The 21596-nt window shown below is 54.7% G+C and overlaps 1 protein-coding gene across 1 annotated transcript in view; it reads left to right on the forward strand.

Annotated features, from left to right (window-relative positions):
• EFNA2 (ephrin A2) overlaps nt 1-17423 on the forward strand; it is a 48989-nt gene extending 31566 nt beyond the window's left edge. Inside the window, exons 2-4 of the mRNA XM_029051477.2 lie at nt 10679-10971; nt 15195-15260; nt 16584-17423. Coding sequence (XP_028907310.1) covers nt 10679-10971; nt 15195-15260; nt 16584-16708 — 484 coding nt within the window. The 3' untranslated portion in view covers nt 16709-17423. The remainder of the gene's footprint in view (nt 1-10678; nt 10972-15194; nt 15261-16583) is intronic.
• Nucleotides 17424-21596: the final 4173 nt, after the last annotated feature.

Genomic DNA, 21596 nt, shown 5'->3' on the forward strand with positions numbered 1-21596 from the left:
AAAGCAGGCACCATGTACTGTGCTCTGCACACAGTGCTCAGTTCAATGCTCTGTACACCATAGGCACCTAAAGCAGTGCTCTGCACACATTGTGTGGTGGTTGGCACAATCATTACCCAATTCATTGCTCTGCAGTCAGTGCCTAATTCAGTGCTCTGCACCCAGTCGGTGCCCCCATTCCAGCACTGCAAAAAGTAGGCACCTGGTACAGTGCTCTGCACAGTCAGTGCCTAATTCAGTGCTTTGCACACCATAGACAACTAGGACAGTGCTCTGCACATGTTTTGCAGCTAGTGCAGTGCTCTGTACAGTCATTGCCCAATTCAGTGCTCTGCGCACATTCTGTGCCCAATTCAGTGCACTGCAAAAGGTAGGCACCTAATACAGTGCTCTGCACATTCAGTGCCTGATTCAGTGCACTGCATGCCATAGACATCCAGTAACATGCTCGGCACACCTTATGTACCCAGTGTGGTGCTCTGAATACAGTCAGCGCCTAATTCAGTACGCTGCACACAGTCGGTGCACAACAGGTGCCCAGTATAGTGTTCTGCACACAGTTGATGAACAATAGATACCCAGAACAGTGTTCTGCAGAGTCAGTGCCCAACTCAGTGCTCCGCACACAGATGGTGCCCAATTCAGTGCTCTGCATACAGTCGGTACCCAGTGTGTGCCCAGGACAGTGCTCTGCGCACAGTTGGTGTCCAGTCTAATGTTTTGCACACATTCGGGGCCCCGCACAGTGCTCCGCATACAGTCGGTGCCCGATTTAGTGCTCCGCATACAGTCGGTGCCCAGTTCAGTGCTCCGCATACAGTCGGTGCCCAGTTCAGTGCTCTGCACGGAGTTGGCATCCAATTCATCCTTCTGCACACAAAGCACAGTATGGTGCTCTGCACCCAGACAGTGTCCAGTTTAACGGGCTGGGCCAAGTAGATGCTCAGAACAGTGCTTAACATCCAGTGGGCATCCAGTTCAGAACTCTTTACACAGTAGGTGCCAGTACAGTGCTCCTCACACACTAGATACCCAGTATAGATCTCTGCATGCCCATAGCTATTAATGCGTTTGTATGTATGCTTGTGTGTATGTGTGTTTGTGTGTTTTCATTTGTGTATCTTTTGTACTCGAAGAAGAAGCCACCCATGGGTGCGAGTGAGGCTGAAAAAGCCAAAGTGGGACCTTCTGTCCCGACCACACCGTGCACACACACAGTGGGTCTTTTGTGGTGCTGTTGTGGTTGTCCTTGGCAGCGCCCGGCGCCGCTTTTGCTTTTGCCTCTGTCTCATCAGCCTCTCGCAGCTTCGGCTCAGAAAGCGCCTCTCCTTTCTGGATCGCAGTGAGCCAGGCGGGTCCGCCTGCTGCAGGGGTCTCCCAGTTTTCAGCCGGGCTGCGGCATCGTCTGAGGCTTCCCTTGGCCACATCCTTAAAACCGCTTCTTCTGCCCTTCTGGCTTTCAGTGGCCCAATTTCAGCTTGCCATAGAGCAGCTGCTGGGGTCTCCTCCTGTCATCCAATCTCCTCGTACCCCCCTCCCCGCCCCCCCGCCCAAGTCCCCCAGCACGGCTGGGTGGGGGAGAGGCTTGCTTCAATGCTCGGAGGCCGACTTGGTTGTAAGATTTCCTTGTCCATGATCCCGTCTTGCCCCTTGGTGTTGAGAACGGCCTGTAAGTGCCGCCGTTGGAAACGTTGAAGGAGTTGGTTGGCTGTGGCATCTTGGGGGGGACCGAGGACGGGGGGATCCTGGTCTCACACGCCCAGGACAGGTCGGATGGCAGTTCCACTCCACGGGGCTTCAGTTTGGCCTGAAGCCTCATGCCACCGCCCCACCTCAATCCCGGCTTCCCCACCTGTCTGCTGGGTGACCTCGGGTAAGTCACTTCACTTTTCTGGACTTCAGTTCCCTCATCTGGAAAATGGGTCGGACTGTGTCCGACCTGATCTTCTATCTTCCCAAGCTCTTGGTCCAGTGCCTGGCACATAGGAAGCTCTTAACAGATACCATAAGAAAAAAAATCCAGAGAAACCAAAACATCTGTCAGTCTCCCAGAGGTGGAGCGGCCTTCCTTGATTTGAGTTTTCCTCGTCTATCAGCGTTGCATCTGCGGCCAGTGGGCCGCGTAGGTGACGGAATCCAGCGATGACGTTCAGCTCTCTGTGGCCCACGATGGACCCCTGGTTGCGGGCAGGGCTTCCCCAGAGTCCCCAGGACCCAACCTCAGGTTTCTTCAGATTCACGGTCGGTCGGTCCCCAGAGCCGGATTTTCCCGGTGCCCACCGGGACCCGGCTTCGGGTTTCTGCAGATCCACGGTCGATCGGTCTCCAGCTCCGGGCCGACTCTACAAAGCAGTTTACAGTCCTCCGCATGTCGTCTTGGCTGCGGGCCTCCAGGGTGCAATCACCCGCTCCCAGCAACTCTTGAACCACCGCCTCTAGGACTCTCGATGATGCTCGAAGCCCGTCAAGTCGGAAGTATTTCTTCGAGCGCCAAGAGCGTATTCCCACTCCAGCTACCAGTTTCCCCGTGGCATCCTCCGGCGTGGCTGCGGAGACTAAATTGAACGGGACCGAGCCTGGCTCCTCCCCTGCCCCCATTTCTCCCCATCGGTGATGGGGCCCCAAGGAGCGGTCCAGCTGGGCCGCAGCCCCGGCCGTGTCGCCGGATGGCTTTCCCGGAACCTCCGGAAATGTCTCGGGACGGTCACGGTTTGCCGAGTGCCCCCCACCTGTCAAATGCTTCCGTCGGGTCTGTGGGAGCTGGACATAGGTCTTGGGGCTGCTCCCCGTTCTTCTCCGGGATTTATCTGACCGGGCTGCTGCAGAGATCCGGGCTCAGGTTGCCACACTGTTTTCTCCAGTGATGTCAAGATCTGGCCTATCTGGCCTGCCACAGTGACCCCTGTGTGGAGGAAAAGCTGGCTGTGTGCCCATTGTGGTGCTCAGCCCAGCGTGGCTCAGTGAAAAGAGCCTGGCCTTCGGAGTCAGAGGTCATGGGTTCGACTCCCGGCTCTGCCACTTGTCAGCTGTGTGACTGTGGGCAAGTCACTTAACTTCTCTGTGCCTCAGTTACCTCATCTGTAAAATGGGGATTAACTGTGAGCCTCACGTGGGACAACCTGATTACCCTGTATCTACCCCAGCGCTTAGAACAGTGCTCTGCACATAGTAAGCGCTTAACAAATACCAACATTATTATTATTATGTTGTGCAGATGGCAGGGGCCCGGGACGGTGCCCTGCCCGTTCTAGGTGCCCAACTCGGTGTTGTGCTTCCAGGGTATGGCTGATAACAGGCGCTGCTCACTATAGATGCTCTTTTTAAGGGCCTGGGACGGTGCTGTGCACATAGCAGGCACTCAGTACAGCACTCTGCATCCAGTTGGGGTCCAGCACAGCAGCTAAAGTGCTCTACACTGCCTAAGCATCAAAGTGCTGGGTTCTTTGCCCACCAGAGGCACTCACTAGGGTGCTCTTCATGTAGCAGGAGGCCGAGAAAATGCTCTTTGCAGAGAAGGTGCCCAGAGCAGTGCTCAGATTCCACTGGGCCCTTAATCCCGTGGTCGGCACACGGTCGGCACCCTGTCTACCACTCTGCCCGCAAAAGGTGCCCAGCATGGTGTTGCGCAGGCGGCAGGTGCCCAGTTCAGCGCTCGGCACCCGACAGGTATGCAGAACAGTGCCCTGCACGCAGCGAGTGCCCCACACGGAGTCCTGCACACGGCGCGGGCCCAATATAGTGCTTTGCCCAACGCACCCAACACCAGTAGCCAGCCTACAGTGCTGGGCATACAGAAGTTGGTGCCCATTTCAGCCCAGCCAAGAAGACGAAAGATTCGCAGTGTGTCCTCAGCAGACAGCAGGCACCCCATATGGTGCCAGCTACTTAATAGGCATCCAGTTCACTGCCCTGTGCCCAAAAGTGCCAAGTGCAGTACTCTTCAAAGAGGGAATTCCTGGTCCGATTCTGTGCCCCCATCAGGGGGAAGCTAGTGAAATGCTCTTGGCCGAGCAGTCGCTGCTCAGGACCCAGCGGGCACCCAGCAGAGTGTACTGAACAGTGTCGAGACATCACCCCTGCAAGGCAGGGGGCTGAGCTCTTCCCGCCCTCCGAGACGGCCCTGGTGCATTGCCATGGACTAAGTAAGTACAGTGTAGTGCTCTGGCACCCAGTACAGAGCTGTGCGCACAGTGGGCTCCAGGTAGAGTGTTTTGCACATAGTGGAAACACAACACATTATCATGCCCGCAGAAAGTGCCCTGCTCAGGGTTGCTCATGCAGTCGGTTTGCAGCGGGTGCCCTGTACCGTGCCCCAGGTAGAATGTTGTTGGGGCCCAGATTCATGCTGTGAACACGTAGTAAAAGCCCAGTACAGTCTGCGCACAATGCAGGTGTCTAGTCTGGGGCTCTGCACCCAGGAGATGTCCAGTACAGAACCACGTATTTGCCGGGCACCGAGGAGAGTGCGTTTGTGCACATCGGCATCCACTCGGGGAGAAGTAGTCCGGTATAGGACTCTGAACGCCTGCCAAGTGCACGGCATCCAGTAGGGGCCCAGTCTAAGCATTGCGGGCATCAAGTACAGAGCTGGGCATACCGGAGGTGCCAAGCACAGTGCTTTGCCCACATTGGCACCCGGTATGGGGCCTAAATCGATGCTACGTCCCCAGCAGGCGCCAAGTAGGGTAACCAGTACAGTGAGTGTCATGTGCCCAATTGGTGCCCGAGTTGGGGCTCCACACCCAGTTGGCACCCGGTCCGCCCAGGTAGGGCTCTGCACTTGGAAGTTCCCCAGAGCAGTGCTGTGCATGCTTGTAAGTACCCTATTAGTGCAGTGGGTGCCCAGTACATGTGTGGTACCCAGTACAGCGCCAGGCACAGAGTGGGCATTGAGTACAGGGTTCTGCACCGGGGCCCAGTAGAGTCTTATGCACCACGATAGGTGCCCAGGAAAGTGCTTTGTGCACAATGGACACCAAACAAGGCCGGGCTTACAGGAGGGGCTCGCTTCAGTTTTGGCCCACAGTATAGCTCCGGGCACCCAGCTGGGGCCCAGTTCAGCGCTTAGCACACCCTAAGGGCAAGGTAGGATCTGACAGAGAGCCCCCCCCCAGAGTGGCCATCCAGGATAGGGCGGTGCATGCAGTCGTGGCCAGATCCACTGCTCTTGACATAATAGCTGCGCATCCGGTGCCCGGTATGGTCTTCTGCATACATCCGGTGCCCGGTTTTGTGTTGTGCACACATCTGGTGCCCGGTATGGTGCTCTGCCCACTTGAAGAGACCAGTGCGGCGCTCTGCCTGCAGAAGGCACCCAGCGTAGCTCCGGGCACACGGCAAGTACCGGGCCGGGCCCACAGGAAGGGCTTGACACACTCGCTGCCCGCCCAATAGAGTTCTATAGGCCGCCCTGCCGTCGGGACATGTGGGTTCTAGTCCCGCTCCCGCCTGTCTCCGGTAGGGACGAGAAATCCCCCGGGCAGGAGATGTCACCACCGCACCACCATCATCATCGTCGCAGAGAGGGTGCCCAGCAAGTGCCCCTCCTTCAGTCTGCACACGGCGGTAGTGGTCCAGTTCAGTGCTCTGCAGAAAATAGGTGCCTAGTAGGCACCCAGTAGAGAAGGCACCGAGCACAGGACTGTGGGTGCCATAGGAGCAACCCTTAGTGGGGGCAGAATGAGGGGGTATTGCACTGCCTACAGTGATCGCAAAGTCCAGTGCTCTATACCCAATAGGATAATAATAATAATGCTGGTATTCGTTAAGCGCTTACTATGTGCCAAGCACTGTTCTAAGCACTAGGATAGATACAGGGTAATCGGGTTGTCCCACGTGAGGCTCATAGTCTTCATCCCCATTTTACAGATGAGGTAACTGACGCACCGAGAAGTGAAGTGACTTGTCCAAAGTCACACAGCTGACAGGTGGCAGAGCCGGGATTAGAACCCATGACCCTTGACTCCTAAGCCCAGGCTCTTTCCACTGAGCCATCCGGTTGAAGCCCTGTTAGTGCCCAGTTGGCACCAAAGACAGTGCCCTGCAAGAAGCCAGGTAAAAATGTAGTATCCAGCATAGAGGTCTGGATATGGCTTTTGCTACTCTTGTACTTCCCAAGCGCTTAGTACAGGGCAGTGAACTGAGTAGGTGCTCAATCTATGCTGGAAGTAGTAGTAATAATAATAATTGTGGTATTTATTAAGTGCTTGCTGTGTGCTAGGCACTGTACTAAACAGTGGGGTAGATACAAGGTAATTGGGTTGGACACAGTCAGTGTCCCACATTGGGCTCAAAGTCTTAATCCCCATTTTACAGATGAGGGAACTGAGGCAAAGAGAAGTAAAGCGACTTACCCAAAGTCACACAGCAGACACGTGGCAGAGTCAGGATTAGAACCCAGGTCCGTCTTACTCCTAGGATCGTGCTCTCTCCGCTAGGCCACGCTGCTTCGCTTCTACCAGCACCATCGCCATGTAGTTACAGAATCCAGTGCTGGGCACACAGTGGGGATACAGTGCATTTCTGTAGACCCAGTAGGTATCCAGTTCTGAGTTCTGCACACAGTAGGTGTGTACACAGGAAGAACCAGTCCAGCGCTCTGTACCTTAAGCCCCAGGACAACACTCTGCACATGTGTACTCTCTGCGCATGGTAGGTAGCTGCCCAGTACAGTGCTCCATATGTGTTATGCACCAGGTACCATCCTAGGAATCCAATAGTAGAGTGCTCTGGACAAGGTAAGCGTCCAGTACACCGCTCTGCCTACGGTAGGCATTCAGTATAGTGCTCTGTACAGAGTCAGCGACCGGGTTAATGCTCTGAAAACAGTCCCGCGTGTAGTACAGGGCTCTGCACGCAAGAGGAGGCGAGTCCAGTGCTCCGCACATAGCGGGGGTCCAGCGTAGTGCTCTGCACCCAATATGCATCTAATATGGGGTTTTGCCCACAGCAGGTGTCCAGTGTAGTGCTCTGCACCCAGCAGGGGGCCGGGCCCACCCCCATCTCTGGCTCAACTTCCTCCAGCCTGAGGCTGCACTTCCCCAATCACAGATGCCCCAGCTGGTGGGTGGTTATTGTGGCTGTTGCTGTTTATCCCCCTCGCCTCCCCCCACTCCTGTTTCTCTTCCTACTCTTCCTCCCCCACCTCCCCCTTCTCCTCCTGTTTCTCTTCCTCTTCCTTCTCCTTTTCCTCCTCTTCTTCCTTCTCCTTTTCCTCCAATTCTTCCTTTTCTCCTCCTCCACACCCTCACACACAGATACGCACGCACACACACAAATACACATGAGTCGGGGCTGGGTGCGGGATGGAGTCGCCGTGAGGCTGCACGTAACATGGACCCGAAGCTCTGGTGGGGAGGGCGATGTGGAGAGAGATCCGGGGCGCGATCCCTGCTTCTTGTGCCGCCGACCCCATCCTCCAACTGTTTAATGAGCCGTCGCCACCCCACCCCTTCCTCGCCGTCCTCGCCATCCTTACCGTCCTCATTAGTGCCAGTTGCCCAGGATCACCGAAGCAGCCACGAGCCTGGCGGGTCTCCGCCTTCTCCCTCTTCTCATCCTCCTTCTCCTTCCCCCCCCCCCGCCACCCCCAGTTGGGGGTTAGGAGGGCACAAGGAGAAGGTCTCGGGATATCTGGCTTTTTTGATCCTAAACCTGGGGAGGGAGAGCACATAGTCTTTCTCAGCCCTTGTGTGTATCTGGCTAATTGATGGCACCGTCGATGATTTACTTGGATGACTCTAGTGGTGAATATCTTTATGTCGCCTTCTCCCATTAGACTGTAAGCCCCTTCCGATGAGCACAGTTTGGGTCCCATGCCGCTCTTGACCTTTCCCAAGCACTCAGTACAGTGCATCGCACCTAGACACAGAGACAGAGTGAAACAGAAATGAAGGGATAAGCAGAAGAGGAGAGACAGTTCCAGAGGCCAAACGGGGACTGAGGCAGACAGTCACAGAGATCGAAGCAGAGAGACGAGGTTGTGTGTGTGTGCTTTGAGGTGGGCTATTGGGCCCGGAAACAGTAGAACAGTTCAGGCCACAGTGAGGGTTTTGGATTCAGTTGCCTCCCGAGTCGCCGTGTGCCCGTTTCAGCGGGCACAGGGACTGACTGATGGACAGTCAGGTGACCGTCAAGGCTCTGCCCTCCCCCTCCCCTTTAAGTCCCACAAGGGAAATGGTCCTCTCAAAAGGGCCACCCAGACCAGGTGGAGAAAAAGAGATGCAGAGGAAACAAGATGGAAGCAGAGAAAGACTCAGAGCTATGGAGGCAGAGAGACCCCTGAGAGAGGGGAAGACTCCTCTCTGCCCAGTGGCTGACAACGGGGTGTTGGTCTGTTGCCCAGCTGGCCAGTGCTATCAGGCATCCAATGGACACGGGAACCCCGGCTGGCACGGGGCTGGGCGTGCACACGGGAATGCCGGCAGGTAGGGTGGGGGTCTTGGGAATGCTGATTGTTGGGTCGGGGGAGGCTTGGGAATGCCGGCTGCCCCCCTCCCTTCCCAGGTGAAATGGGGGGGGGGGAGCACGAGCTCGTTAAGGGGTTCGGTAACACCCCCCCCCCCACCGCCCCTCAAGGAGAGCCGCCCAGGTATTTGATGAGTCAGCAAGTCCAAGGAGAATCTAGGACAGTGAGCAGCCTGTGGGAGGCAAAGAGAGGGAGAGAGGGAAAGTGGGAGAGAGAGACAGAGAGATAGAGAGAATCAGCCCTTGTGGGGGTGGGGAGGAGCATGTGCGTGTATTGTCCGGCTCACCTTGCTTTACGGGCATTTTCCATTGGGAAAATGGCATTGCCAGAGCCAGTATGAGGAGAGCCAGACTGAGGAAGGAGAAACCCATTCCCTCCTCTTCCGCTGGAGTTCATGGGCATCTGCCCTCCCCCTCTCAGAGATGACCAAAGTGAGTCCTTAGGAGAGAAGGAATGAGGGAGTATCTCAATGACCCCTCTTCTTTCTCCTTTTCCCCACCCCCACATACTCATGCCTCCTCCCTCTCCCGGCTCTTAGTCATCCATTTTGCTGGTGTGGTGTCTCCTGGGGGTAATGGCAAAGTTGGGGCGGGGGGGGGGGTCCTACATGGTACCGGTTGCCTATTGTAGTAATGATAATTGCGGTATTCGATAAGCACTTACTATGTTGCTGGCACTGAGGTAGATGCAAGGTACTTGGATCGGAAACGGTATCTGTCTGACGTGGTGCTCACAGGCTAAGTAGGAGGGAGAAGAGGTATTGAGCCCCCATTTTACGGATGAAGAAACCGAGACCCAGAGAAGTGAAGCAACTTACCCGAGGTCCCAAGCAGGCAACCAGCTGAGCCAGGACTAGGAGCCAGGGCTAGAACCCAGGTCTTCTGACTCCCAGGTCCGTGCTCTTTCCACTAGGCTATTTGCTTCTATGCCATGGGCCTACCAGGTGCTTGCTGTGTGCTCAGCACATGCTGGGTACAGGGCAGTGTACTTGATGCTCAGAAACATGCACTAGAAATAAAAGATACGGTCCCCGCACTTGAGGCACAGGCCTGGGTGCTACTTACCTCCGTGTGACCTTAAGTAACTCCCTTAACCTGCTTTGTGCCTCGGGTTCCTCATCTGTAAAATGGGGAGAAAGTACCTGTTCTCCCCTCCCCCAGCTTTGGTGGGGGGGGGGGGGGAGAGTGTTGACAGGGGCCCTGGTTGGTAGAGGGAAGAAAAGGACTGGGATCTGGAGACTCCTGGGATTCCAGCCCAACAGTCCGCCCCCGGGGGAACTATCTCGGTTTCAGTTTCTCCAGGTGTAGAATGAGTCAGGTGTGACACCTGCCCCCCAGGCTCCATCAGGTGTGACCACCCCCTTCCCTACCAGGCGGGGTGTGAAGAGCTGCCATGCCTAGATGCCTATCGGGGGGCCCTTGGCAGGTGTGGGCTGCAAGGAGGTGCAAGGTGCTGGATTATTAATGACAGGACTGCTTCTTCTCCATTCCTGGCCAGGAAGCAGACCGGGACAGAAAACAGTGCATGTGGGCAGGGGACTGCATCAGTGGGTGTCACGGTGCCAGCGTCGGAGGGCAGTCTGGGGAGGGGGGCACCTACTGTTTGTGTCATGGTGTTACATTGGGTGGGTGTCGCAGTATAATGCTCAATGTATGGGGACGCCAGTGTCAGTGTGTGATGTCACTGAGTGTGCGTATGAGAGAGAGAGGGGTGTCATTGTGTGTATGTGTGAGTCAGTGTGAACCCCACGGCAGGTTCGTATATGACGAAGTGAGTGTCCCACTCATTCCACTCCCACCCCTCACCCACCTGTCTCCCGAGGGCCCGGTGGGCCTGGAGGTGGCTGGAGGTGGGGGGCGGGGGCTGGGGAGAATTCAGGTTTCTCCTGATCTGGCTGGGGGTTGGCCCACTCCTGACATGGGCTCCCGGCAGTACCCCCCAGCCTGATTCCGGTTTTGCCCCAGGGTCCGACAGCAGCATCTCCTCCGTCTCCCCCCTCCCTATTTCCAGGCATCCAGGGAGGCTCGAGGAGCCCCAGATTCCCCCCAACGTCCCCTGGCCTGGGCTCTGGGTGGGGTGGAGACACAGGACGGAGGGAGGGAGTCCCGGGACGGGCCAGGGCGGTAGGATCCCAGGCAGGGCTGACCCCAAGTCCTGTCCTCCCCTCTCCCCGGTGTCGTCCGTCCGTGTCTCCCCCCGCACCCCACACAGGTTCCATCGCGGAGACTACACGGTGGAAGTGAGCATCAACGACTACCTGGACATCTACTGCCCCCACTACGAGGAGCCGGGACCGAGGGAGCGGCTGGAGCACTATATCCTGTACATGGTCAATGCAGACGGCCACGCCTCTTGTGACCACCGGCAGAGGGGCTTCAAGCGCTGGGAGTGCAACCGGCCCGTCTCCCCCAACGGACCCCTCAAGTTCTCCGAGAAGTTTCAGCTCTTCACCCCCTTCTCGCTGGGCTTCGAGTTCCGGCCGGGTCATGAGTATTACTACATCTGTGAGTGCCGGGGTTCCTTTTGGTGGGGAGACCGGATGCACACGTTCATACATACGCATACATACACATGCACACATGCACACACATGCAGGCCTGGGAGCCGAGGGGAGGGATACACACAGGAAACGCTCGATAAATACGATTGACTGACTGACAGGGAGGAGGAAGAAGAGGAGAAGATGCGATGCCTGCCTTTGAGGGGCTGACAATCTGAAGAAGCAGCATGGCTTAGTGGAAAGAGCAAGGGCTTGGGAGACAGAGAACGTGCGTTCTAATCGCGGCCTGCTGTGTGACCTTGGGCAAGCCACTTAGCTTCTCTGTGCCTCAGTTAACTCATCTGTAAAATGGAGATTAAAACTGTGAGCCCCACGTGGGACAACCTGATTACCCTGTATCTACCCCAGGGCTTAGAACAGTGCTTGGCACATAGTAAGCGCTTAACAAGTACCATTATTATTATTATTATGAGGGAGACAATAATAATAATGATAACTGTGGTATTTAGTAAGTGCTTACTATGTGCCAAGCACTGTTTTACATACTTAAATATTAGATAATCAGGTCAGACACAGTCAAGACAGTAACAAAACGCATGCAGACTGGCACACACAGAGACACAAAGCTCTTGCAGACCCCTAGCAGCTCCATGCCCCCCAAGAGCACGGACAGAAACAGACAGGTTAGGGTGTATGTATGTGTGTCAATCTGTCGGGGAGGAGGGGCGGGGTTGGGGATTGTTTATAAAGCTTGGAAAGACGACATGGCTGGGGGTTTGTTGGAGGAAAAGGAGGGGAATTGGGGGTGGGGAGGTAGGTAGAGGAGGAATGGCCAAGATCCTTGTTCCCCTCTCCCAGAGATAACCTTGAACAATTGTGAGATAGTCCTGGTCCCCTTGATTTCCCCATCATGGCAGAAGGGATCATGCTGAGAAAGACAGACCGTCCATCCGCCTCTCTCTTTCCCTCCCTCAGTCCACCCCTTCCCATCTCAGCAGCCCCTAGACCGTCTAGGGAGGAGCTAATGGGGGGTAGAGGCTCCCGATCTGGGATGGTGGGGTGTGGGGGAGGGGACATGTCTCTGGCCCCAGCTGGAACCTCTAGAATCTCGTGGGGGCCCTGGGGGGATCGTGGCCTGGAGTCCAACCCAGATGGCTGCTGGGCAGAAATAGTGGCTTTGGCCCCACAGGGAGAAATGGGGGGTGGAGCACACTCCAGCTCCCATTTCCCCCTCTCCCCCATGGAACTGGCGCGCCGACCCACCCAGTTTGTACCATCCACTCGCTCGGCTTCTCCCTTTTCCGGGCTCTTTTGACACCCCCTGCCTTTCCACTGCCCCATCCACACACCCACCCAACCTCCCTCTTCCTGTCTCCCTTTCCTCCACTTCCTCCTCTCCCCTCCCCTCTTTCCTCCTCCCCCCCCTTCTTTCCTCCTCTTCCCCAAAGCCTCTATTTTCAGCCACTTAATTTGTTCCTTTATCTCCATTAAATTACCGTTTCTGGGGCGGGGGGTGGGGGGAATGTCACACGTAAAATAACTTGCATCTACAACCGTCCTTTTTTTTTTTTATTATTTTTTAATGTCGTTCGGGGAGATTACACAGGAATAAATGGTGAAACGGATCGGGGCTAAACCAGTTAGAATTCACGTCATGCGGAACATTAGAAATTATGCCTCTTGGAGGCCCTGCGTTCAGTGGACAGGAAGAAAAGAAAAGAAATTATCTCCCGTCCCTCCCCTTCCTGAACTCGGAAATTGGAATCCTATCAGCCGCCGGGGTTCCGAGGGGTGTGGGGGTGGTACGCGGAATGGGGGTGAATAGTGGGGTGGGGTGGTTTGAGTTCCAGGCTAAAGTTAAGGGGGTTTCTCGGTCTGGCCAAGGGGGTTTCTGGGTTCTAGCTCAAACGTCTGGTAGAGGATGCAGGGGGCAGTCGGTAGGCTGCCGTCCGGATCGAGGTTACCGGGGCGGCCTGGGTCAGGGTCAAGAGTTCTAGGTCAAAGCTGAGCGGCGATGGCCGCATTCTAGGCTGGGGTTAGGGGATCCACTGGCTGAGTTCCAGGTCACAGTTAAATCAGGGAGGTTAGGTGGGGGCGGGGTGTCAGGGTCTTGGGGGTTAGCAGCGGGGGAGGAAGGCAGGTAAAGGGGTCTAGGAAGTGTCCCCTGCAGAGTGGGGGAAGCGCCAAGTTGGTCTGGAAGCTCTGGATCTGCCGCCCTCTGGAGGAATTGGTGGGGGAGTTGGGAATAGAGGGTGGTGCTTGGGGGTGTGAGAAGCGGGAGGGGGAGGAGGAATTGAAGGGCTGGGTGAACACAGCCACCCTCCCTCCCTTCCTCTCGGAAATCAGCTGCATCTCCCCAGGGCCAAGGACTGCTTGGTGGGGGTGGAGCAGTCCAAGATCAACCCCTGGTTTGGGGGTGGGGGAAGGGAAGGACTGCAACACCCCTGAGCTGCTCTCCCGGTCCCCAGCCCCACCCCCACCTCTTTCTTTATATATGAATCCAGGGGACAAAAGTGTTCAATGAGGTTCCATTAATAGAAGAAGAAATTACATTTTTCACTCTGAGACAGGAGTTTCACAAAGATAATTATTGTAATTATTCGTTTTTATCTCCCGGGATGAGTTGTATTTTTGTTACGGGACTTTTATCGGTGTTTCCCTGAGTGTGTGTGTGTGTGTGTGTGTGTGTGTGTATGGGGGGAGGGATCTGCTGGGGAAGCTGTGGGGGTATGGGAGGAGAGGGTGCTTCTGTGGGAGTGTGCTTGTATGTGTGCAGTTACCTGTGGGTATTGGCAAGTATTTGTGTGTGTGTGTGTGTGTGTGTGTGTGTGTGTGTGCATGCACGGGTATGTCTGTGCATGGACTTAGGTATGGGGGTGCATGGGTATGTGCATTCATGGGTGTGTACAAATATGTACATAGGTGTCAGTATATGTGTGTACATACTTGTGGATAGGCAGAGAAACCTGAGTGTGCATATTGGGGTGTGTCTCTTGGGTGTGCACGTACACATACACTTGTGTGCCTCCCGACCTTGTGTGTATCAACCCGCCTCCAGCCCGGCCCACGCTAGTTCACCTTCTTGGTTGCCGGAATCTCCCCTCCCGCCTCCTCCAGTCTTAACTGATTCTCTTTTCCCATGCCCTGCAATGTCCAGGCAGCCCCAAGCCTGCTCTCTGAACCTACCCACCTTTCCGTAGCCTCACGAGTTCCCGGGCCCATCCTTCTCTGTCTGCTCCATCATCATCGTGGTCGTCACCATCATCGACAGCGTTGACCGAGCACACACTGTGTGCGGAGCACTGTACCGAACATCTATTGGGTGCAGACCACCGTACTGGGGGCCTGCTGTAGGCAGAGCAATGTACCGAATGCCTAGTGCGGGCAGAGCCACGTACTGGGTGCCTACTGTGTGCAGAGCGATAATCCTGGGTGCTTACTGTGTGCAGAGCAGTGTCCCGGGTGCCTGCTTTGTGCAGAGCACCGCTACTGGGTACCTATGGGGTGCAAGCGTTGTACTGGGCTCATACTGGGTCTACTGGGAGTACGCTGGGCACCTATTCTCTATGGAGCTCCATCCTGGGCATCTACCATGTGCAGAATGCCCTACTGAGAGCCCGCAGCATGTGCAGAGCACCTTTACCGGCAGCTACTGTCGGTAGAGCACCGTACTGGACGCCCACTCGCTCCAGGGCAGTGTACTCAGCGTTGGGGAACACATTAGAGAACTAAAGTACTTTTTCCTCAAGGAGCCTAAAAGCCAAATTCCCAAGAAGACAATAGGTTAAAGAGGGAGACCCAAATGATTCAAAAATGCGAGAAAGCAAGTGGATAATAGGCCGATATCGGCCCAACAGATCAATCCGTGAGTGTTGAGGCTGCAGAGGGCATGACATGACCTGGAAGGTGAGGGGGAACTGATGAAGGTCTTCCTGAGAGGGCGGCTTTTCCAAGGGGGTTGTGAGTTGGGGCGACGGCGATGGAGGATTTGAAGATGGGAAGGATGATGCGAGTCTGATGCCGCCAAAAACGGGAGGTAGCGGCGGGGGCAGGGTGCCACCCTTGTGGGGGCAGGACCGGGTTACCGGGAGCCGTGGGGAGGAGGGGCGTGAAGGCAGCGATCTTCATGCTGAAGTGAGGAAGGGTCGGTGCTGACCCAGCTACCTCGGTCCCCAAGGTCCCTCTCCTCTCCCCCCCTACGGGCTAATCCTGCGCTCTCTCTTCCAGCCGCCACTCCCCCCAACACGGTGGACAGACCCTGCCTAAAGCTGAAGGTGTATGTCCGGCCTACAAGTAAGTAAAGCCTCTGCATGACAGCTTGGGATGAGGGGGAGAGGGGAGATAGATGAGGGGACAGACACACACACACACACACACACACACACACACACACACACACACACATCCGTAAACAGGATAAACTTCTTGTTTACCGGTCTTGCATGAGGCAGCTGAGAAGGAGGGGAGGAAGAGAAGCCATGGGGCTGGATAGTCAAGGAGAGTGTGTGGCGGGGTGAGGGGTAGGGGCAGGGAGGGGTACTTTAATGGTATTTGCTAAGCGCTTACTCTGTGTCAAGCACTGTATTAAGTGCTGGGATAGATAAAAGATCCGTCAGGTTGAACTCAGTCCCTGTCCCAGATGGGCTCACAGGTCTAAGTAGGAGTGAGGAGGATTTAACGGGATTTAATGCCCAATTTTACAGATAAGATACCTGAGACACAGAGACGTAAAGTGACTTGCCCAAGGTTGGTGCATGTTCTAGTGTAGGGGAGTGAGTTGGGGGTCGGGACAGGGAGGCTTCAGACCAAAGGGCAAAGGCTATCACAGAGAATTTAAAACATCTTTCTCCATGAAATAGCCAGGTTTCAGGCTGGTGGAGACCACCCTCTTCCCCCTCCCCCCACCCCCTACCCTCCACCTCTCTCCAACACGGAGCCGAACACACATCCCTTGCATGTTCACATGCACAGCCTCACCCACAAACAGACACACATACACTCACACTGTCACTAGCTTTATTCTTCTATCTCCCCAGCACACGCACGCAAGCTTTTTCCACTCCTTCCTCCTCTCTGGCCATCTCCAAACCCAAACTGTTTGCTGAACCCCATTTGGCTGATTAAGAACAAAAATAATAATAATAATCACTGTGGTATATATTAAGCACTTACTTTGTGTCAGGTAGTGTATTAAACACTGGGATAGATATAGGATAATCAGGTTGGACATAGTCCATGTCCCACACAGGGCTCACAGTCAAAGGGGAGACCCAGGCAGGCAGGACACTAACCCTCCCCACCCCACCTTTCAGGGTATCTTGTGGTCTGGTCTCCACTAGAGATGATCTGAATTGCTCACAGAGAGAGTGGCCCACACAGAGACATAGGCAGAGAGACAGAGACAGCCAAAGAGAAAGGCAGAGAGACCAACAAAGAGATTGATTCATTCATTCATATTTACTGAGTGCTTACTGTGTGCAGACCACTGTACTAAGCACCTGGGAGAGTACAATACAACAATAAATGGACACATTCCCCATCAAGAGATGTCGGGGGGCGGGAGAGGCAAGAGAGAGAGCGGGGCGGACAGACACTCGTCCCTTTCTCTCTTCCCAGACGACTCCCTTTACGAGTCCCCGGAACCCATCTTCACCAGCAACAACTCGTGCAGCCGGCAGGCGGCCGTGTCCCAGCTCTTCCTCAGCGTGGTGCCCGTGGTCTGGACCGTGTTCACCTCCTAGCGGCCCGCGGGGGGGGGACGGGTCGGCCCGGCCCAAGGGCTATGGACAGCCAGACCCAGGGTGGGGGTAGGGGCGAGGGGGTGCCGGCCACTGCCGGACCAACCGGGACCCAACAACCCCGCTGATCCATACGTGATATAATCCCAAGGACATGGAGGGCGAGGGGGAGCTGGCCTCGGGGGACATGGGAGGATGTGGGGAGACTCTCCAGCATCTGACCCTAAGCCGCCCCGGCTCAGCCCCGTGGTCCATCTGGCCCAAGACCGCGTCTCCGCCAGCAGCGCTGGGGCGCTCGGAGGAACCGGGTGCCGGTGGCCCTCCTGGACACCCGTCCTCGTGGCCAGGGATGGACGGACCATCCGCCACCCCTGACTTTCCCTTCTGCATCCCTGACTTCTCTTTCTGCTTGGGATGGACAGAGGACATGGTGATCCCAGGAGACACCCTCCCCCACCCCCCATGCCCCCCAGTGGGGAGCAGACATGGAGTCTCCTGAAGAGGAGGACAGATTTGGTGGGCGGGAGGGTGGGGGGACACACACAACGGATCTTGGGTTTCCTCCAGACCCAGTGCCCTGGACCGGCTGCCCCGCTGGACGGAGCCTCGGACCCTCTCCCTGCTCGAGGCCCTGTCTCTCCGGCTGGGGACAACCCCCTCAAGCTTTGGAGATTGTGCACGGCAGCGTGTTGAAGGGGGGGTCGGAGCGGGCAGGCGTGGGCTGGGCGATGGGGGCGGGATCGGGGTGGGGGGGCTGTGAAGGGAGAAGGAAATGTCACCGTTGGTGGTTTGTTCAATGTGTCTTCTCGGCTTCTAATTTATTCTCTTTATTTTCCTCCCCCATGAACTGATTTTGGGGTGAGAGGGAAACTCAACAGCTCCCTGGATCCCCCCTCAGCTTCTTGCCCCCTCTCAAGTCTTTGCTCCCCCCCCGCCCCCCAGATCTCTGTCCCACCCGGCTCCCTCCCCAACAACTCCCTGTCCCTCCTAGCTTTGTCTCCCCAATTCTCTTCCCAGTCCTCCCTCATCCTCAATTCCCTGCCCCTTCAACTTTCTGTCCCATCCAAGTCCCTGCCCCACTTCCCCTGGCTGTCTGCCTCCTTCCTCAGTTCCATGATCCTCCCCACCACTTCCACACCCCAACTCCCTACCTCTCCTTGGGGGCGGAGGGGGAGGGGGGGGAGGTGGTCCAGATGGAGCAGAACTCACTATTGCAAGAAATTTGGGGTCTAGCCTGGCGAGGAGCAGTGGGGGAGCTTGTGTGTTTCCTTATTATCTATTTCTAAGGGGCCTGGGGCCCCCGAGGTCAGGCCAGGAAGGCCAGCTGCCCCAGTGAACCCCTCATTTTTGGACTCAAGGCGTCCGTGTCCGTCCCCCCAGTGGCGACTGGTGAGGCAGAGAGCTGGGGGCAGGCGGGAGGGAAGCTGCCTTGAGCAGGGAGAAAGGCTCCTCCAGGGGTCATCAAGTCCAGCCCCCTGTCTTTCTACAGGTTTTCCCTTTGCCTCGCCTCTTCAGCTGCCCCTACCTCCGAGTCCCCCCAATTTCTAAACACTCTGCCTGGTCCAGGGTGGGGCTGGAGGGATTACACACCTCCTCCGCCCACTCCTTTCCCCTGTACATAAAACCAGCGGCTCTCGGCTGCGATTTCTTTTTAATGTTATTTGCCGAGAATGAACCAGATGGAGATTTCTCTCATTTCCCTCCTTTTTTTTTCGGGGTGTGTCGGGTGGGGGTGGGAGGGGGCGGGCGCCGGGCGGGGATGGGGACATTTTTCTAGACTAGGAAGCTACAATTCGCAATAAACTCATTTTGTCCGTCGAGGCCTCGGCCCATGAACCCCCCCCCATTTCCCGTCTCCCCATCCCCCTTCCCAAGTAACATTTCTTAAGAAAAACAAACAGACAAAAAAAAAAAGGCAGGACAAAATCCCACACATGGATCCCAAACCCACTCCCAAGACCCTTTACTGGTGTAAACCCATTTATACAGATTTCATACTCCGCCCCGTGTCCCCCGCCACTCGGTGTTTTATAAATATATTATATATATATATATCTATATATTGTGGACAGGGGCTTCCGGGAAACCCCACTGGCTAGGGATTTGTGGGTGGGGGTTCCTCCGGGTCTGACCCAAGGTCCCCCCGACCTTCCCTACCCCAGCCCTGCAGATCTGGTCTCAGACAAGCTCCTGGTTTCCCACCCCATTCTCGACGTTGTGCCCCCCCCCCTGCTCCCCCAACCTGCTCCCCCCATCTACTTTGAATTCTGTATTTTTTTATAATAAAATCAAAATAAACCTCCTGCGAGTTGAGTTCTTCCAAAGTCTCTGTTCTTTATTGGCCATTCACTTTCCAAAGTCTCCTAGAGATTTTGCCCAGCTTGTTAACATAGAAAGGTTTCTCATTTGAGTCATCTCTGTTTTTCTGTAGTAAGAGGCAGCCAGGATGTGTGGATAAATGAAATCAACAGATAATCCAACTTGCCCATTTGAACTATTAGTTCCATCTACCTTGCTCCCTCACCCAATCTTTTCAATTAATCAATCATATTTATTATTTACTGTGTGCAGAGCACTGTACTAAGTGATTGGGAGAGTACAATACAACAGTTACTCCCTGCCCACCAGGGGCTTACAGTCTAAAGGGGAGGCAGACATAAGTGCTTTGGGGCTGAGGGTGGGGTGAATAAAAGGATACAAGTGCAAGGGTGATGCAGAAGGGACAGGGAGAAGAGGAAATAAGGGCCTTGCTGGGGAAGGCCTCATAGAGGAGATGTGTTTTCTAGGAGGGTTTTGGAGGAGTGGAGGGTGAAGGTCTTTCCGATGTGAAGGGGGAGGGAGTTCCAGGCCAGAGGCAGGACGTGGCTGAGGGGTCAGCACCGAGATAGACAAGATTGAGATACAGTGAGTAGGATGACATTAGGAGAGTAAAGTGAGGGTGCTGGGTTGTAGTAGATCAGCTAGGTAAGATAGGAAGGGGCAAGGTGATTGAGTGCCTAAAAACCTATGGTAAGGAGTTTCCGTGTGATGCAGAGGTAGATGGGCAACCACTGGAGGTTCTTGAGGAGTGAGGAGCCATGAACTGAACGTTTCTGTAGAAAAATGATCTGGGCAGTAGAGTGATGTACTGACTGGAGAGGGGAGAGACAGGATGCAGGGAGGTCAACAAGGATGCTGATGCAGTAATCAAAGAGAGATAGGATAAGTGCTTGGATTTACCTGGTGGCAGTTTGGATGGTGAGAAAAGGGTGGATTTTAGTGATTTTGTGAAGGTTGAACCGACGGGATTTGTTGACAGATTGAATATGTGGGTTGAATGCAAGAGACAGGTCAAAGATAATGCCATGGTTACAAGCTTGTGAGACAGGGAGGCTGGTGGTGTTGTCTACAGTGATTGAAAAGTCACGGGGAGGACAGGGTTTGAATGGGAAGATAAGGAACATCCAAGTAGAGAGGTCCCGAAGGCAGGACATCCAAGTAGAGAGATCCCGAAGGCAGGAGGAAACGTAAGACTGCAGAGAAGGAATGAGGTCAAGGCTGGAGAGGTAGAGTTGGGAATCAGCCACATAGAGATAATAATTGAAGCTGAGAGGGTGAATTAATTCTCCAAGGGAGTAGATATAGATGGAAAATGCAAGGGGACCCAGAATTTAGCTTTAAGAGAGCCCCACAGAGGGTGGAAGGCAGAGGAGGAGCCTGCGAAAGAGACTGAGAGTGAACAGCTAGAGGGGTAGGAAGAGAAGCAGGAGAGGACGGCATCAGTGAAGCCAAGGTTAGATAATGTTTCCAGAAGAAGGGGGTGGTCCGCAGTGTCGAAGGCAGCTGAGTGGTGGAGGATGATTAAGATGGAGGCTTTTATGTCCCAAATTCAGACAAGGATACATGTGTTGCTCCAGCTCTGTAGGCTGACTGGGGTGAGACAATCCTTACGATCAGGTTGAATTTTCTTCTCTTTCCCACCTTTTTAATCAAAAACAATCCCTTTAGACTATATAAGCTCATTGTGGGCAGAAAACATGTCTGCCAACTCTGCTGACTGTAAGCCCGTCAAAGGGCAGGGACTGTCTCTATCTGTTGCCAACTTGTACATTCCAAGCGCTTAGTACAGTGCTCTGCAAAAAGCGCTCAATAAATACTATTGAATGAATATATTGTTATATTGTATTCTTCCAATCAATCAATCAATCAATCACATTTATTGAGCTCTTACTGTGTGCTGAGCATTGTACTAAGCACTTGTACTCTCCCAAGTGCTTAGTACAGTGCTCTGCACAAGGTAAGTGCTCAATAAATTCAGTTGATGGATTAGAGGCCGTTGGATTTGGCAAGAAGGAGGTAATTGGTGACGTTTGAGATCATTGGTGATCTTTTCTGGATGTTTCTCCTCTTCTCCTTATCTTTTCCCTATTCCTCTTTCTCACCGTTCCCAGAGGCAGAGATGTCAACAAGCTGAAAGATGGGGGTAATGGGGGAGTCAGGGGAAGAAGTCGGATATGGAGTCGCTAAGCCAGCCAAGAGATCCACGATCTCCAAAATCTCTCCAGAGGGCCTGGGATTCTTTGGAGGCAGGAGAAGCAGGGTCGGGGAATGGGGTAGGGCCAAGATGAAGCCAGAGATTTGTGCCCAACAATAATAATAATAATAATAACAATGGTAGTATTTGTTAGCTTTTATCGCATGTCAAGAATGGGTAGATACAAGATTATCAGCTTGGACACAGCTCTGTCCCACATGGAGGAAGAGTAGATATTTGATCCCCATTTTACTGCTGAGGAAACTGAGCCGCTGAGAATGACTTGCCCAAGGTCACCCAGCAGAGAAGTGGCAGAGCCAGGATTAGAACCCAGGTCCTCTGACTCCCAGACCTCTGTTCTTGCCACCAGGCCACACT

Source organism: Ornithorhynchus anatinus, chromosome X1, assembly GCF_004115215.2.
Source record: "Ornithorhynchus anatinus isolate Pmale09 chromosome X1, mOrnAna1.pri.v4, whole genome shotgun sequence".
NCBI lineage: Eukaryota > Metazoa > Chordata > Mammalia > Monotremata > Ornithorhynchidae > Ornithorhynchus > Ornithorhynchus anatinus.